This window comes from Neophocaena asiaeorientalis, unplaced genomic scaffold (genome assembly GCF_003031525.2).
Source record: "Neophocaena asiaeorientalis asiaeorientalis breed wild unplaced genomic scaffold, Neophocaena_asiaeorientalis_V1.1 scaffold280, whole genome shotgun sequence".
Lineage (NCBI taxonomy): Eukaryota > Metazoa > Chordata > Mammalia > Artiodactyla > Phocoenidae > Neophocaena > Neophocaena asiaeorientalis.
Genome location: NW_020185321.1, coordinates 4,999,913 through 5,018,411, shown reverse-complemented (window position 1 = coordinate 5,018,411; position 18,499 = coordinate 4,999,913). Strand labels below are relative to the sequence as shown.

At 54.0% G+C, this 18,499-nt stretch overlaps 2 protein-coding genes across 2 annotated transcripts in view; both read left to right on the top strand.

Moving 5' to 3' along the window:
* The first annotated feature begins 4,231 nt into the window (after positions 1 to 4,231).
* On the top strand, positions 4,232 to 8,034 carry SBSN (suprabasin). Its single transcript, XM_024733966.1, has 6 exons — positions 4,232 to 4,534; positions 4,727 to 4,858; positions 5,236 to 5,427; positions 6,857 to 6,922; positions 7,031 to 7,075; positions 7,963 to 8,034. The coding sequence occupies exons 1-6, from the start codon at positions 4,232 to 4,234 to the stop codon at positions 7,984 to 7,986; spliced, it is 762 nt and encodes a 253-aa protein (XP_024589734.1). The 3' UTR covers positions 7,987 to 8,034.
* A 6,171-nt stretch (positions 8,035 to 14,205) lies between these two features.
* DMKN (dermokine) overlaps positions 14,206 to 18,499 on the top strand; it is an 11,188-nt gene continuing 6,894 nt past the window's right edge. The window contains exons 1-3 of the mRNA XM_024733942.1: positions 14,206 to 14,604; positions 14,875 to 15,066; positions 15,729 to 15,806. Coding sequence (XP_024589710.1) covers positions 14,206 to 14,604; positions 14,875 to 15,066; positions 15,729 to 15,806 — 669 coding nt within the window. The remainder of the gene's footprint in view (positions 14,605 to 14,874; positions 15,067 to 15,728; positions 15,807 to 18,499) is intronic.

Here is an 18,499-nt window from a genome sequence, read left to right as displayed (position 1 = left end):
GTCTAGAATGGAATCCAACATTTTACACTGGTCTTCAAAGCCCTTTCTCTGCTGTCTTCTTTCTTCTTTCTTCTCCTTGGGCACACCGGCTCCAGGCCGGTCTGGACCCTCTTCTGGAATTACCCTAGCTATTTCTTTGTGCCTGGAAGTCCTACCCAGGTCTTCCCTTGGCTGCCTCTTGGTTTCCCTCAGGTGCCGCCCTTTGAGAGGCCCTCCTAACTCCGCATCTAAAGTTCTCTCCTTTCTCCGTCACTATCACCATCACCCCCACTCCCTCCGTCTGCCCGTTGTCCGGGAAGCCTTGTCTGACTTCCCATCCTGGGTTAAATATTGCAATGTGCATAACTGCTCTAGGGTTACACTCTTTATTTTCCACGCAGCTCATGTCTCTCTAAAATTCATCCTGTTTATTCGTTAGCTTGCCAATTGTCTCTGCCCACTAGGGAGTGCTTGTCTGCCTTCCTCACTATTTTTTTTTTTTTAGAAAATCAGTTTTTGTTTTTTAATTAATTAATTAATTGTTTAAATTTATTCATTTTATTTATTTTTGGCTGCATTGGGTCTTTGTTGCTGCGCATGGGCTTTCTCTAGTTGCATCGAGCGGGGGCTCCTCATTCTGGTGGCTTGTTGCAGAGCACAGGCTCTAAGCACGCGGGCTTCAGTAGTTGTGGTGCACGGGCTTAGTTGCTCCGCGCGGCACGTGGGATCTTCCTGGACCAGGGCTTGAACCCATGTACCCTGCATTGTCAGGCAGATTCTTAACCACTGCACCACCAGGGAAGCCCATGCCTTCCTCACTTTTATACCTGTTGACTAGAAGAATGTTTGGCACTTGAAAGGTACTCCCTCAATAACTAGTACCAGAATGAATGAATAAATGTCACCTCCTGAGGTTTCTTCTGGTCTCCAGTCTTAGAGCACCCCCCGAGTCCTATCCTCTCACAGCACTCTGTTCTTTTCCTTATGGTTTTTCATGTAGTTTTCCATGATCAAGTTACTGACTTACTTGTTCATTGTCTCCCTGTTGGGCCCACTCTTTTCTGTTTTGTTCACCACTGGTCCTCCAGCTCCTAGAACTGTGCCTGACACAAAGCAGGCTTTCAGTAAACATTAGCGGAAGAACAAATAGACAGATGGCTCCTGTCCCCCAAAGCATGGGAGGTGGGGGCTTGCTTGCATATCTGTGACACACAGGCGGGCACCTTCACCTGCTGTGGGCCAGTTGGCACACAGCTGTGACCAAGATTTAGGGGCTGTGGGGTTTAGGCCAGGAAGGAGTCATCATTCCAGAGAGAGGTGTGGAAGCAAGAAGGGGCAGAATGACATAACCTCTTCTTTCCCCAGACCTCCATGAGAACTGAGTTTGCTAAGCACCTGCCATGGCACAGAGTAAGGGTGAAGCCCTCCTGCTTGGATGGCCCGGGAAAGGTGGAACTGAAAATGAATTGAGTGTAAAGCTGGGGAGAGTTCAATGAACCAAGACCAAAAAAACAGAACAAAGGGGGACAAATTTAACATGTATAATCAAGATGGGGGAAAAGCGTACACAAATAAAACCGGGACTGAAAAGGAACCAATTTGGTACGGCTTTACAAGAATAGATATGAAAAGCTAGATGCAATTAAAATTTTCGTAGAAAATATGAGGGATCAAAACTGGTACAAAAAAGAAATGGCAAATCTGAGTAGGCCAATAACAAGAGAAGAACCAAGGAGTTAATATGTATCTCCCCAAAGGCTGATTCAGATCCCGATGATTTTATGGGCAAGATTTGCTGAAGCATGGGGAACAAATGTTTGCCATTCTACAGGACCTGCTGCAGAGCCGAAGCAGAGCTGGGAAGCCAAGTAGCAGCCCCTGTGCTGAGAGGCTGTGGGTAGGGCACGTGCTCTGAGGCCCTGTGGAGCAGCAAGCACACCGTGTATGAGCACATCGCATATTGCATGCTTTGTAGGCGCTGTGGTAGCTCAGCTACTGAAACCTCCTCTATTCACTCTAGGAAACAGCACAGCCACATTACTAAAACCAACAGAGAAAGGACAACTCCAGGCTAATCTCATGTACGGAGATAGATGCCAAAGTCCTGAATCAAATAGTGGCAAATGGGAATGGAGCACTGAGGAGAGGGACGGAGGCTGACAGAAGATGGTAGGGTTGGGCAGAGAGAGAGGTGGAAAAGAGACATGGAGTACATTTCGAAGGAGAAATCCCACCTCTGAATCTCGGGGCGGATTAGAATTCTGAAGCTCACCCTTCCCTACCCAGCAATCTCCTGGCATGGGAAACTCCCTCATTCAGGTGCTGGACAAGGGCAGGAGAGTCACACCTAAGGTTGCCCAGAGATTTGACTTTGTCCCTGGACCGTGAAACTGGGAAACAGATTTGGTGAGCTCAAGCTTGGAGGGGTGGCACAGTTAGCCACCCTCTGTAGACAGAACCTAGAGATGGCAGAAGCTTCTGGGTCTCTGGGTCTGGGAGGTGGTTCTGGGTGGAGCCAAGTGTCCAGGATCTAGGATGGAACCTTGGGTCCTCCAAGGGGAGCGGGCCTTGTCACCCCTGTTTGAGCAAAGCCTGAAAGCATGTGCAGCTTCTCGTCACACCTGGGCACCCACACATATAACTCTGCTGACCCCACTTGCTCACACCCTACACATTCCTTTGTGCCTGGCCTTTCCACCAGCGATCCCACCACCATCCCCTCTCCCAGGCTCTCCTCTTGGCACCCAAACCCAAATATCTTTTACCCCTGCACCCGACTGTACCCACCCACTGGCCCCTATCCTTCTGGTCTCAGGCTCCCTCCGAACTAGCTCTACAGACCTACCAACGACAGACCTACCAACCACCCCCTGCCCTTCCCTCTGATGTCCCTCTCCACACCTAGGCCACACTCTCAGGTGTTTCCCTCTCCAACCCTTGCCAATATGTCAACACTTGAGGCTTCAGTTGGGACTTAGGAGGCCTCAGGGGGAGGAGGGCAGGAGGGATGAGCTCCTGGCCCTCAGCCCAGCTTCTGGCTGACAGTCTTCTGCTGCCCTGGGTCTTCAGCCCCTCCCCACGACTGCCTCAACTGGCTTTTCAGGAGACACTGCGTCCTGCCCCTGCTCATGGCAGTCAGCCCCCTGCCCTTGCCCGAGGGCTGGGAGGTAGGACAAGAAGGTGATCCTGGCTCCAAAATCTGCAACCCTCAACAAGGGACCTTGTGCTGCTCTGGGGATACAGGCAACCTTCCCTCCAGCACCCTCTGAGACTCAGGCTCAGGCCTGGACTTTCTTCCCCTGGCATCTTCTAATCCATCCATTTGTTCAAGTGTTTACTGAACCGCAGGCAATGTTCTTGAAGCTGGGGGCCTGACAATAATCAATACAGACAACGGCCCTCTGGAAGTTTACTATCTGATAGGTGAGACAGACAATAAAATAAGATAATTTCAGATTGTGGTAGGAGCTATAAAAACTAAAGGAGGATATTACAGAGTATAGCTGTGGGACGGCCAGGGAAGGGTCTTTTTGGGAAGGTGACATTTGAGCCAAGAAGAGAGTGAGGAGGAAACCACCTTGTGAAGATCTGACTTCCGCATTCCAGGCAGAGACAGCAGCAAGTGCAAAGGCCATGAGGCAGGAATGAGCTTGGTGTGTTTGAGGACCAGGGAGAAGACCCGTGAGGCCGGAGCATAAGAAGTGTGGGCGTTGGGGGTCAACAAGAACAACAAGCAGCAAGAACAAGGTCTGATGATTCCCTCAACTCCCCGGGGTTGCTCCCCACCCCGTGACTGTGCCTCCCACCTTTCCAAAATCTTGCTGCTGGGGAAACTGGATCCTTAGGTCCCCCGAGAGGAGTGAAGATGCTGAAGAACCAGGCCTGGGTCCCAGGGATGGAGGGTGCCTGAAGGTGCAGTTGGGAGAAAGGAGGCCTGGATAGTGGGTGAGGAATAGCAAGGGGAAGTGATTGGAAGGGCAGACATCTGGGCTCTGGGGTGGAGGGCCTGAGCTGGGCAAGGAGCAAAGGTGCCATGTGAGTCTTCTCCATTCATGACTCACCCACTCTTCCTCCTCCTCTTCATTGCTCAACCCCAAATCTCCCTGGGAATTACCTCACTGACTGGAGATCAAGCCAGTGCCTCACAGGGTCATTGAGTCATGAGGGGTGGAGCAGAGGAAAGGAAGCAGAGGATAAATAGTAGCTTTGCCTCCCTGGCCCCTCTCTGCATCCTCCCCACTTCCCCAACAATATGCATCTTGCCGGTTTGCTCAGCTCCTGCTTCCTCTTGCTGCTGTTGGAGCCTTTGCCTGGACGGGCGGCCGGTGCTGACCCCACTAAGAAGGTCACTGAAGGGATCAGCAAAGGGCTGAGCAATACAGAGAGAGAGGTGGGCAAGGCCCTGGAAGGCATCAATAATGGGGTCCCTCAAGCTGGAAGGGAGAAAGATTTTAGTGGACTCAACAGTGTGGGGAGCCAGGCCGGTAAGGAGCTGGACAAGGGTGTCCAGGGGCTCAACCACAACTTGGACAAGGTGACCCATGGAATCAACAGTGTCGCCGGACAAGCAGGAAAGGGAGCAGAGGAGTTTGTCCATGGGGTCAACAGTGCTACTAGACAGGTTGAGAAGGAGGCAAACAAAGTGATTCAGGGGGTCCACGATGGGGTCAACCAGGCAGGAAGTGAGGCAATGACGTTTGGCCAGGGGGTCCACCATGCCGGGAAAGAGGGAGAAAAAATAGTCCAGGGGGTCCATCACGGAGTTAATCAGGCTGGAAAGGAGGTGGGAAAGTTTGGTCAGGGGGTCAGCCACGCTGCAGGGCAGGCTGGGAAAGAGGGAGAAAAAATAGTCCAGGGGGTCCATCACGGAGTTAATCAGGCTGGAAAGGAGGTGGGAAAGTTTGGTCAGGGGGTCAGCCACGCTGCAGGGCAGGCTGGGAAAGAGGGAGAAAAAATAGTCCAGGGGGTCCATCACGGAGTTAATCAGGCTGGAAAGGAGGTGGGAAAGTTTGGTCAGGGGGTCAGCCACGCTGCAGGGCAGGCTGGGAAAGAGGGAGAAAAAATAGTCCAAGCGGGGCATCATGGAGTTAATCAGGCTGGAAAGGAGGCAGAGAAATTTGGCCATGGGGTCAGCCACGCTGCCGGTCAGGCTGGAAAGGAAGTGGAGAAACTTGGCCAAGGTGTCCACCACGCTGCTGGCGAGGCCGGGAAGGAGGAGGACGGGTTGTCCATGGGGTCAGCCACGCTGCCGGTCAGGCTGGAAAGGAAGTGGAGAAACTTGGCCAAGGTGTCCACCACGCTGCTGGCGAGGCCGGGAAGGAAGTGGAGAAACTTGGCCAAGGTGTCCACCACGCTGCTGGCGAGGCCGGGAAGGAGGAGGACGGGTTGCATCAGACTGTTCATGATGGGACCAACCAAGCCGGCAAGGAAGCCAACCAGCTGCTGAATGTAGGTGAACAGGGGTGGGGAAATGGGGAGAAGGGTGTTGGGGGAGGGAGAGGTTAAACCCTTGGGACATTTGGGGCGCCCAGGTCCCTATCATTTGGTGAAAGAAGCTTGGGCAGCTCTGTAACCGTGTCCTCCTTCTCCCTTACTAAGGAGCTGGTGGTCAGCTGGTCAGAAGGATTAAGCCATCTTATCTGCAAAGCCCTGTATCAGAGAATGGGAATGGGACCCAGCCCCACCTTCAGGGGGCTGCCTCCTAGTTAAGGAGATCTAAAGGGAGGAACATGAAGCCTCTCCTGGGGAACAGGAAGCAGTTACTGAGGCCAAGATCTATTACGGTGCGAAGAGAATGAGTGTTGAGAAAACCCAGAGCATCAGCTTGAGCTTGAGGAATAGTTTTGGGAGAAAAAGCCCTGTTCTGTTTAATGTTCATAACAAGCCTCAGAGGTAGTCGGGGTGAGGACTCCCTGATTCTCAGGTAAGGAAACGGAGGCTCAGCGAGGTTTAAGGGATTTGCCAAGGTCATGTGGCTAGCACACAGCTCTGGAGAATCACAGGTCGGAGTTCCTTCTCTTCCTCCACACCGCCCCACCAGAGGAGGCCTTCTGGAGGATATCTGATCCCCACTTACATAGGGGGAATAGATACTGGAGCCCAGGAGAGGCAAGCAGAAGCTCACACAGCATAACAGGCTCCAAGGAGGAACAGGAGAAGGCTGACTCCCGCCTGCCCCAGGTCCCCACTCCCCAGTCTCCACGAGGACTCTTTGGGACACCATCTTGAGGACCGGCCCAGGCCTCAAAGCCCATAGCTACAGGGGCTACCAGCCACGGAACCAGAGATGCGTGGGGTGGGGAGGAAGAAACTATGTAGAAAGTGTGCAGGGTGAAGGAGGGGCTCTGAGTTAGATGCCAGGATTCACCAAATAGAGACCAAGAGAGGGCTGTTTGTTTGGGGATTTGAGGCTGGCAGCAGCAGCGTGGCAGGGGAGACACTGCTGAGTGGGGAGAGGATTAAGGACAGGGATCCCCGAGTTAGGGATCAGGTTAGCGTGTGTGTAGAAGGGGGAGCTTTGAAGTCAGGGCTGGGGTTATACTATGGTCCTGGTATTTGCGTGGCTTCTCTGGGTTCCCTTTCCAGTTGGGCCCCTTCTCAGTGACTGAGAACATCTCATTAACTGAAAGAAAAGGGAATTGAGGGAAGACTAACCAGTAGGGGCAGACGTTCTTCCTGGCTTCTCCTCCCATCTCTCACAGAATTCCCACAGCAACATGGGTTTGCTTTGTGGATAGTGAGGACCAGGGGGTTAGCCTATGCCTTCTGCCCCAGCCCCGGTCGCCCTAGGGGAAGCTGGCCACTGGGGAAAAGGAACTTGGGAGACCCTTAGGGTTTGGGGGGGGGCGTGTAATGACAGCCTGGGCTTCATCCACAGGGCAATCCTCAAGTCAGATTCACTCACCAGAACGGAGGGGCTGCAACCACAACCTTAACATCTGGAGTAAGTCTCGTGAGCACAGGGTGGGTGGGGGGCGGTGGCGTGGAGGCTCTCCTAGGAGGGCTGGTGCGACAGATGCTGGGGACTAACCTTCTTGTCCTTGAATTTCAGGCTTCGGTCAAGAAGCCCTTCATTGACCTTTCAGTTCTGTGGAAGGTGAGTGCCCACGTGGTTTCTACTTCCTACTTGGGACATGTTCTTACATCCTCTTCCCATTGCCTGTTCACTGACAATTGCACTGTGGACAGACACTCAGCCTCTGCAGACACCATCCAACCCATTTTCCAGCTCTGGTTTTCCTTTCCTCACTGCTTTTTGCCCTTCACATCCTGCTTTCATCTTTCGGGCGCTTTCCGTTCCCACTGAGGCACAAAAGTCCTCCAGGGGCCTGTGTACATCTCAGAGCCAGGAAGGGAGGGGCTGCTGAAACCCTCCCCTCTGTGTGCCTGTCCCCTCTCCGCGGCAACTCCCGTCAGACTCCGTCCCTGTTCTGTGCATCCCTCCGCTGCTCTGTCCCTGCTGCCTTGTGGCAACATGCTGGGTGGCGGGAACCTGTAGCTCTGTTCTCCCTGGTTGACAGCAACCTACCTGCCCCGCCAGCCCAGGAGAAAGGTTCCTGTGGGATGCTGGTCCTCCCTCTGGGCCCAAAGGAAAGTCCTAGCTCTTCTCTTTGCATTTAGTACATTCAGATGCCTGAGCCTGGGGCAAAAGGGTGAGGGTGTGTAACAGCCCTAAGACTGTGCCAGGAACCCAAAGGCACACCCTTGTTTGTTCCCGGGCTGTGGAGGTGGCAGGGGATCCTCTCAGGCAAAACACACAAGGCTTCTCTGTCCCTATAGAGGCCCCTGGCACCTCTGCCTGGGAGGACTGTCTCCCTATTCTTCCTGAATCTAGGTGCCGCCTTCCGTATGTTCTTCCCCAGAACGTAAGCAATTCCGGAGCTAGAGTAGTCAGTCTCCCTCCCGTCTCTCTAGGGTGCATGAGGGTAGAGTTCTTGCGACTGTGTGCCCTGCATCCACCCCCTCTCTCCTTCTCTCTTCCAGATCCTCACCAACATCATTCCCTAAACTGATGAACTGGCCTTGTTGAACAGACTGACATTCCTGTTGTCATATCAGCTGAAATGACCTGAAGGAGCCGGGGGGGAAGCAGGAGGATAGATTTCTGGAGTCCCTTAGGGGGCTGTACTGAGATTTGTGGATAAATACAACACACCGTACTCTCATCATGGTTCACTGTGCTCCCTCAGGAGGGATTCGTGGAGGGGAGGCTTGTCTTTCCTCCTCTTGCTTCTTCACCGGAGAAGCTGGGGGGTCCGATGTACAGGATGGGTTGAGCTGGAGATTTCAGGCTGATCCGATGGAAGAGGGCCATTACAGGGACGAGCCATGCTTCACTAGTGCAAAATTCATGCTCAGCACTGGGAGGAAATTCGTGCAGGGAAAGCCCCTCCAGGCCAGTAGCGGGGGCAGAAGCACCAGGGAAAAAGTGGCAGGAACCTTGGTGAAGCCCAAGGGGGTAGCATCCTCATTCAGGACTGTGGCACCAAAGGGATATCAATAGTAACTTGTGTGTACTGCGTAATCAAGGCATGCGAGGCTCCCTGCGCTTTCTCTGCATGACCTCACTGAATCCTCCCAGCCATCCAGTTAGGCGAGAGGTACTGCTATTGCCCCATGTTATAGAAAGTCACATGGAGGCTCACGCAAGTGAAGAAGCATGACTAAGGACACACAATAAGCGGAGGGAGAGACAGCCTAAGAGCTACCGAGGATATTCTGAAAACGAAGAGGTCTCTCTCCTGTTTAGTATCAGTAAGGAGGAGACTCAGTGAATAGGAGAGAGGAAAGAGGTACATGTGGGAGGTCCTCTCTTGGGGACGAGGGCCGAAGGCTCAGGGGGGAAGCCACTCTGATGACAGGAGGCCTCTTTACAAGGACAGGAATAGTGACATAGAATAGTAATGATAGCAACTACTACATACTGAGCACTTCGTAGCTTCCAGGTACTGTGTGAAGGGCTGTGCGTACTCTGTAACCATTTAAGCCTCCCACAGGCAGAAGTGGGAACTTCCGTATGTTCCCTTATGATCCCCATTGTATGGATGAGGAAACTAAGGCTCAGAGGGGCCAGGGCACTTGCCGGGGGCAACCTAGGAGAAAGCAGCAGGCCTGTCTACTGCCGGAACCTGACCTTGCACAGTCGCCTATAACGTCTCTAGAACACTTGCCAAGCACGGGCCTGAGCGCTGAGACACCTACATTCCAGTCAGAACCGTGCTCCTGTAGGCCGCATCCTGCCCCTCCAGGGGCCACCATTTCCTCCCATATAAAGGGGGGTCAGTGTCTGCAGGAGAGGACTGCAAACATGGCTTCCAGCTCCAAAATTCCATCAACCGTGGGACCAGAAATAAGAGACAGCGTTCTTGCCCTTTGGGGAATTTACAGGCTTCGTGGGGAGATGAGGTATATAAACAGAACATGAAAACAAACACAAAGCGATGCATCAATAAGGACTAAATGACACACCAGGGAGGGGAGGGGCCTGACGTGCACAGTAAAGGTGATGCTCCTGGCACTTTATGTTCTCCTTGTTTTTCCTTATCTGTAGAATACCACCATTTTTTTTTAAGTTTTATTTTTTAATTTATTTTTTACTTTTTACTTTTTTTTTTTTTCCTTTTTGGCTGCGCTGTGTGGCTTGCGGGGTCTTAGTTCCCTGACCAGGGATTGAACCCGTGCCCCCTGCAGTGGAAGCGCTGAGTCCTAACCGCTGGACCGCCAGGGAAGTCCCCAGAATGCCACCATTTTAATCACATCTGTTGCTTCTCTCCCCTGGCAATATTTTACTGCAAAGATGAAAGAATTTTACAGTGGATACCTGCATACCCGCCACTTAGATTCCACCACTAGCACATGACCACACTTGCTTTATCGCAGTTCCACTCATCACACACCTAGCCATCTAGCCACGTACCGATACATTTTTGATGTATTTCCTAGTAAATCGCAGACCTTTGTTTCATGCATTTCAAAAAACAGAAGTGTTCATTCCTACCACACATTTCCTGAGGGTCTACTCTGTGCTGGACATCTTTTCACCTGGACTGGAGGAATCCCTTCCGAGAAGGGAATTCTGCTTTCAGAAAGTAGAAGCTTTCATTGATTTTATTGTATGCCCATTTTCTTGCTTGGTTGGGGGTCCTGGAAGTGCCAAAGAGATATAGGATCATCAGTATGTGCTGGGGGTCAATCCTGGGAGGCTTCTGGAAGAGAAGAGCTGAGCCAGAACTTAAAGGTGAAAGCGGCATGGCTCAGTCCTGCCTTGAGGCCTGGTGGGCTGCTTCTTCTGCTGAGAGCATCCTCCCTGCCTCCATGCCTCTGTGTGCCCCACCTCCCCGAACCTCACCCAACCTGAACCTAGGGATGCCTCTGTTACTCTCTCATGGCATGCTGATACCGGTCTTCCCAGTGCTGTGACAAGCTGTAATTATATACTTATCTGTTTCATGTCCATTCTCCCCCTAGACTAAGAGGTTCCAGAGGAGGGGTCGAGGCCGGGTACACTTGTCTGGCAACTAGTAGAGGGGAGCCTATTGGCCTGAGCGGACTTGGGAAAGGCCTTGGAATGAGGGTGAGCAAGGACCTGGCACTTGGGCCAGACAGGGAGAGCCAGGTGAGGGCATGAGAGAGAGAGGGCAGCTTCTGCAATTGTGCAAGAACAGGGAGAGGAGTCTGGGCGGGACCCTCACAGCCATCTTTTGTTGGGTGTTCACTCTGGGCTAAGCGCTTACAGACATGATTCATTCACCCTCACGACCTCCCTCGAGGTAGGTCCCACGATTACTCCCTTAGACATGGTGAAGCTGAGGCCCAGAGAAGGGAGAGAGTTGAGGGAGGCCACCCAGCTAGTAAGCACTGATGGCCAACTCCTCGTCCAGAGCAACTACCTGCTGGGGACCTCTGCTGGAGGGGCGGCAGGCTTCCCCGTGACCCTGGGGTGGGGGAGGGGCTACTTCAAAATAAGTCCCCTTTACCAAGTTCAATCTGACCCCTTTGCCTGGGTCAGATTCTGACAGCTCCATTTTTTTTTTAAACCATATTTATTTATTTATTTATTTGTTTTTGGCTGGGTTGGGTCTTTGTTGCTGCGCGCGGGCTTTCTCTAGCTGCAGCGAGCAGGGGCTACTCTTTGCTGCGGTGCGCGGGCTTCTCATTACGGTGGCTTCTCTTGCTGCGGAGCACGGGCTCCAGGCGCGTGGGCTTCAGTGGTTGTGGCACGTGGGCTCAGTAGTTGTGGCTCGCGGGCTCTAGAGCGCAGGCTCAGTAGTTGTGGCGCATGGGCTTAGGCGCTCCACGGCGTGTGGGATCTTCCTGGATCAGGGCTCAAACCCATGTCCCCTGCAATGGCAGGCGGATTCTTAACCACTGTGCCACCAGGGAAGCCCTGACAGCTCCATTTTACCATGATCTTGTATATGATTTTGTATGTTTGTTTAACAGCTCTAGGCCTCAGTTACCTTATCTGTAACATGGGAATAATATTTATCTCTCGAGGTTATAGTGAGGACTACATGAGATCGTGCATGTGAAAGCACCTAGTCTTCTGTTTGGTTCACAACAGGTATTTAATAAATATGCCTTAAGACTGATTTGAGGTGACCCCTCAGGTCCAGGGATGTCTGAGGGTAGTTTTTCCCAGAAGGTAGAACATGGGGCTGCCGGTGGCATGGGAGAATTTAGGTGGTTCGTGACTATGGCTTTGAATAAGTCTGAATCACACAGTGAGAATTTTACTCTTTTCTTAATTCTCTTTGAAGCTTTCTGATTAGGTAAAGAGGAAGACTCCACTTCTGTGCTGGTGTGCCTGGAACACCTCTCTCATACTTGCTAATCTCCCTTTTTAACAAAGAGGGTACAGGAGCTGCCGCCAGCTGTAATGTAACACGATTGTTTGCTTCTCGCTTTGTTTTTCTGGTTCTTTCTATTTATGGGCCAGTGAGCCTGGCTTTCCACTTAAGAGTGGTGATATAAAGTATTCTCTTAAAATATACTTAAGAAAGTAAGCTGGCTTAAAGAAAAATATTAGCAACAGAGAAGGGAGAGGGCAGCTCTACACCATGGTAAGGGTGTCCCGCGAAGGAAGTGTGGGAAGGGGCCCTGGAGTCAGTGAGTATGCACGCCACCTCCTGCCCTGTGGTCTTGCCCCGCGGGAATGGGAAGCAGCAGGATCAGGGGGCTGGGATGTCCATCACCAACCCCGGAGGCCTCAGATTTCCTCCCGCTCTCTGCCCCTTACATGGCCCCGGAGCAAAATCCAAACTAATTCTATCCAGAGAAGAATGAGGGCTTCGAAAAGCAGGGGAAGGTCTGAGACACGGAGATGACAGAATACGCTGGGAGCCAGACTCAGGAATGAGACAGGCTGGGCTTAGCTTTGCCTCTACCGCATACTTACCGTGTCCCCTCTGAGCCCCAAGTTCTCTGTCCCTAAATGTGGTGCCTGCTTCTCCACTCCCAGGAACCCCAGGTCCTCCCACTTGGCACTGCCTTGGGTCACTGGGACTCATCACCGAGTCATCCCATGGAGAGGCAACAGGCTCTGGAGTCGGGGAGGCCATGGGCCCCGGGCTGGGGGATGCTCTCGCCCGTGGGGTTGAGGAAGCGGCCCATGCTCTTGGAAACACTGGGAGTGAGGCTGGCAGACAGGCTGAGAATAAGACTGATTCTCCCAGGGCTGTCTGACCCTTAAAGTGCTTAGTCCAGAGCTGGGCACATAGAAAGCCCTGGATAAGCTGCAGCTATTACTCCCACCACTATTATCATCATTAAAGAGTCAGCGATGGAATAATAAGGAGCTAGGAAGGAGCAGCGGAGGACAGACAGGGATTGTGTTTACATGGTGAGAGGTGATGGGTGTTACGAGTTGGGGTGGAGAGAGAGACTGATGGAGAGACGCTGAGAAAGGCGGATAGAAACCGGCCCCTCCTAACTCGGTGATGAGTCCCAGCGATACAAGGCAGTGCCAAGTGGGAGGACCTGGGGTTCCTGGGAGTGGAGAAGCAGCCTCGCTCGCTGAGCAGCGATGAGACCTCGGGAGGCTGCCCGAGTTCTGCACCCTGAGCTGGGTGCAGGGGAGAGGGCCACTGGCTGACCCGGGGCACCTGCCCCTGTGCTGACCCCTCCTCCCTTGCCAGTGCCACTCTGGCCCCTCTGGGAGGGGCTGGGGGCAGCAGTGGGGTGCGCTGGTGTAGTCCCAGCCCTCGCGGCAGGCCTTGAGCTCACACACGTGCCCCCACCAGGCCTGGTAAACAGGATGGGTGCCTGGGTCAGCAGCTCCCTCCCTAGGTATCTTCCCCGCCCCCTCATTCCTTGGGGGTGGCCCGCCTGCCCAGCTCCCCAGCTCCACACCCAGCTTTCTCAGCTCAGAGCAGCCGGGATGCTAACTGAGACGCCCCGATGACCCCTCTCAGGGTCGCAGCCACTTCCTTCCCCGATAGATGCCTGGCGTCCCCACTGAGGGCGGTCCTCCGGGTCCCAGGCTCTCTGTGGCTGGAAGGTGTGGAAGTGTGAGGCAGTCACCTTTAGGTGGCAGTATGGGAGGGGAGAGAGATGGGAGAGACAAAGGCCGATGGAAACGGAGAGGAAGGCTGAGGAAGGGCACCTGCAGCGGCAGGTGGCGTCCTGCCATTCTGGCGTCCCCGACCCAGGCTGGCTTACACCTAGGGTGGGTCCTATCCCGCTGGGTTCCCTACCCTCGCCCCCCTGATGAGGTCCTGCCTGATTCCTCTCTCCTAAGTGCCCCCCACCCCACCGCCTCTAGGAGATACTACCAGCCTATCACCTCAGATGCGACCCCCTACCCTGCGACCCAGACTCCTGGGGTTGGGAAATGGGAACACTTTGGCACCAGTCTCATCCCATTTCCCCCTCCCTCCCTGATGCACGGGCTCCCTCTCTGTTTCGACACGGGCTCTCAGACTCACAATTACAGCTCACCTATGGGTGGCTGGGCCTGAGTCACTGGGGGGAGGGACTCTGGGCTGCCCAGCCCTGCCACCTTCTTCCAAGCTACAGTATAAGGAGTAGCGGCGGGGACAAGGGCTCTGGGAAAACAGGGACATCTGGGAAAGGAGAGAGAAGGCTGCAGACCTAGAGGAAGGGAGAACGAGAAGTCAGAAGGAAGGAGAGAAGGGAGGAGGGCACGCAGACGCAGGGAAAGAGAAAGGGCAAGTGAGTAAACTTGGGTGGGAAGAAGGCACTCAGGAGAGAAGGAACGAGGCAGAGATGAAGCTACAGGGGTGTCTGGCCTGCCTCCTGCTGGTCCTGTGCCTGGGCAGTGGGGAGGCTGGCCTACTGCTGAGTGGAGGGAGCTCTGGAGCAGGGGCCATGGAGACCACTGGACACGGGGTGGGAGAGGCCATTGGACGAGAAGTGGGAGAGGCCGTCAAGCACGGAGTCGGGGAGGCCACTGGCGGAGGGGATGGAGAGGCAGTGGGTTCTGGAGTCAAGGAGACCATGGGCCCCGGCGTGGGGGATGCTCTCGCCCGGGGGGTTGAGGAAGCAGCCCATGCTCTTGGAAACACTGGGAGTGAGGCTGGCAGACAGGCTGAGAATGTCATTCAGCACGGAGTGGATGCTGCCCACAGCTCCTGGCAGGGGATGCCTGGCGGCAACGGTGCTTTGGTGAGTGGCTGGAAGCCAGGTATGGAAATGGGAGGCTGTGCGCAGCTGGGTTGAGAGTCCTGGGAAGCAGTTAATAGGAGGAAGGGCTCCCTTATTGGTGGCTGTCTGGGCCAGTTTCCTTCTATGTTAGGCATCCCTCCCCCACCACCCTGAGGTCTCTCTCCACCTGCTTCTCTCTGTGGCTCCTCTATCTGAGTTGCTCTGCCTGTCCTACCCCATCCCAGAGTGAGAGGGCCACACACACTCAGTGCGGCCATGTTGTTCTTGCAGGGAACCAATGGGCAGCCTCCATCTGGAGGCCATGGCACCTCTGGCTCCCCAGGCAATCCTGGAGGTCCAGGGATTCCCTGGGACCATGTGTATTCTGGAGACTCAGGTGGCAGCTTTGGGACCAACTCTCACGGAGGCTCCTGGGGCCACGAAGGCTATGGAGGGGCATTCAACCTAGGGACCAACACTCAGGTACATCAGGACATCACCCTGGCCCTGATGCCTGCCACTTCCTTCCCTTCAAGCCCACACTTTTGGCGTTTCCCCCGTGTCCTTCCCGATCCCATGCTCAGTCTCACCCTCCCTGCAGGCAGCTGTGGCCCAACCTCCTTATGGCTCAAGGATAAGCAGCGACAACCCAAATGCAGAGGTAAGAGGAAGAGTCTGGAGAAGAAGAGGTGTCTGGAGGCGTGTGATAGAAAGTGGGAGAGACGAAGAGGAAAGAAAGATGGGCAGGGGAGGGGTTGAGGGAAGAGGCAGATCGGACAGGGGAGAGATAGGTGTGGGGAGGAGGCTTGGAAGAGTGAGATGGGCATGGCAGAGAGATGCGATGGGAAAGAAAGCCAAGCCAAGGAAGCAGGAGAGCCTGGCCTGTGGGGATGGCTTTGACTGAAGTCTCAAACCTCACCCGTCCCCTTCCCTCTGCAATGCACCAACCGCCCACCATCTGGCTCAGGTAGAAGCTCTAGCAACTCTGGGGTAAGAGGACAGGACAACCTGGGGCATTCTGCAGAAATTCTGCTCCCCTCAGACTGGGCGGGAAATATTCCTGAGCAAGGGAGGCCGGGGAGGGAGGAAAGCAATCTTGGTGTCCTCATCTTTAGACCTCACTCTGGTCTCTTCCTGACCCTCAGGGAAGCAGCAGTAATGGCAGGAACAGCAGTGGCGGCAGCAGCAACAGCAGCAGCGGTGGCAGTTCTGGGCTCCACTGGGTAAGTTCCCCTTTGTTGAAGGCAGAGGTGGGGCCCCTGGTGGGCCCTGCTGAGGAAACCCACTCCGAGGTCTTCCTGAATGCTGCCAGCCCCAGGGTAGGTGGCGTCACCGGAGTTGTCATCCTGGGCTCCCTCAGCTTCTGTTCCCCACCTTCCCAGCCTCACCAGGAAGTGTGGCTTGCATGTGCCCTCTAATTTCCAGAAGAGGTGCCCTGCCTACTGTGCTCACTCTAGCCCCTCGTCATCCACTCCCTGGTGCCGGGGATGCCCTGTCTCCTGTCTGACCTCTAGTTCTGCAGGCGTGTCCACTTGGCGAATTGGACTAGAGCTGGGGTAGTGGATGGAGCAAGAGAGGTGGGCACAGGGAAACATGACACTTGTTTGGGAAGCTCCCAGGAGGATTGGGGCAGAACCGCACGTGGAAACTTAAGGACATTTACAGAGCTGAGGTGTGGACGCTAACAAATACAGTGTCCCTACATGAGGGGTGAGAGGGCCAGGAGGGGACCACTACCTGGCAGCCGGATTGGGGTAGAACTCCCATCAGGGGTCCTGCTGAGAGGGGGCACAGCTGGCTTCCTTGGGGGTCTGGGAAAGGTCTCAGGCAAGAGGAGGGTCTCAGGCAAGAACAAGCCAAGTGTTAATTTACTGCTCCCTGTACTACCTGCTTTCCCCCCGCACCTACAACTGACCCTTCGAAAACTCTAGAAATTTTGATCAAGGTGGTTACTCCCAGGTAAGGATTCTAGGGGTCCCTTCCCCTTTCTAGGTTCCAGGAGAGGGTGAGGGGTGAGGAGAGGCAGGAGGAGGGCCGAAGGAGCCCCAGGGTGCCAGGGTCACGGCTCTTATGAAGTTGGTCTCCAGTGGCTTTTCCACCCCTGGCATGAAGTGGAGGTTGGACGGCAGCAGCTCAGAATCCCCCAATTACCCCACATTTCCAAATACACGTGGCCACACCTACCCTTCTCCGTGCCCCGAATAACTTCCCTCCGTGACTGACCGGCTGAAGATGGGACAGTGTGGAGCTTGGGCAGGGCATTAAAATATCATAGTGCCTATTATGGGATGACTTCCTATTTGGGGAACGATTTGGGCCCTTCCAAGCCCTTTGGAGACCCCACATGGACTCTCGCTTTCCCTTGCTGGGATACAATACCAGCTCCTCCTTGGGTAGCAGGGGTGGAAGTGGTTGGAACAAACCCGAGGTGAGCACCTGGCGAGGGCTTGTCTGTGCAGATCTGCCCCGAACCGTGGGAAGGAAAACAAGAGGCGTTGAGGGATAGGCGGGGAACAGGCTGACTGCTGCCGGGTCGGCGGACCCGGGCCAGCCACGGAGTTAAAATGCTGCAGTCTGGGGACTGGACTAGGTGTCTTCGTGGGAAATGAGAGTTTCTCTTTCTCTCTCCCACCGTGCGATAATCCACGCAGTGAAGTCCACGTGTCTGGGGAATCTGGGGGGTCAGGTGAGAGGCGAACTTGCAGTGACGGCAGCTCATCACGGCAGCTGTGTGCCCTCCTCAATGCAACTCCGCTCCGGCCCCCCGCTCCTAAGGCTAGCTCTGGTCCCAAACCCCTCCCTGGGGAATTTACAATCTAGAGGGAAGAAACCAAACACATGCTCCTAAAAAGACTAGCCAGCTCCGAAGTAACAATTAATTGAAGATCCTTACATGATATACCTCACTTTATACCACAGATGGGGCTGTGAAAAATCGTATGAAAACCAATCCAAACAGGATTGTTTACCCTGCGGGTAAACAGTATTCAGGTGACTTCTTTGAAGGACTTTGGAAACAGTGTTTCGAGAGCGTACAAGGAAACAGTGTTTCGAGAGCGTACAATTTCCCTCCTAGTTATTCTGGAAATCTGCCTCTCCTTCAGCAACTGCTGTGCTGACAGAGGAAGTGTTGGCTAAGGCTCACAGGAATCACCTAGAGGTCTTGTGAAAATACAGATTCGGATTCAGCAGGGCTGGGCTGGGGCTGAGATTCTGGTTTCTAACAGGCATCCTGGAGAGGCTGCCAGCCTGTGCCCCGGGGGGTTGAGTGGGGCCCACAGGGCGAGGAGCACGCCTAACGGGGAGGAGGAGGCGAGGGGTGGTGATGCCACCCTGGAAGGCTCTCGGGAGAGCTCCTTGCATATCAGGGATACTAACCTTTCATGGGTAGACAGGTTTTAAGAAACCCTCTCCCAGTTTGTAATTCTATTTCTAGTTTTATACTACCAAAGTCTTCAATATATGGTGAGGTGGAAAAACAGACAAAAATGACAGAATAATCAAGGGGATATTTTTTTAAACCATATTTAAGAAGGCAGGGTTGACAAGTGGAAAGGCAGTGAACTTTGATTCAGAAGATGGGGGTTCAGACGCCAGCTGTGTTACCTGTCATCTGTGTGTCATCAGGCAAGTCGATTAACCTCTCTGAGCCCAGGCTCCCTCTTGGGTAAAATGGGGACAGCAAAGCCTAACTTGTTCACCTCCCTCAGTGACTGCAGCGCTTTTGCATCATAGTCACGTCAAGGTGGCTCAGAGTCCCAACACTGGGGTCTGACACGGAGACAGATGCTGAGAAAAGCTGTTGGACAGCTCTACGTTTCAGTTTCTCCATCTGTAAAGTGGAGGCACCTCCACGTGGGAAAGCGGTGGGTGGAGGCACAGTGCCCCCGCGCACAGTGGGACTACATATTGGCTA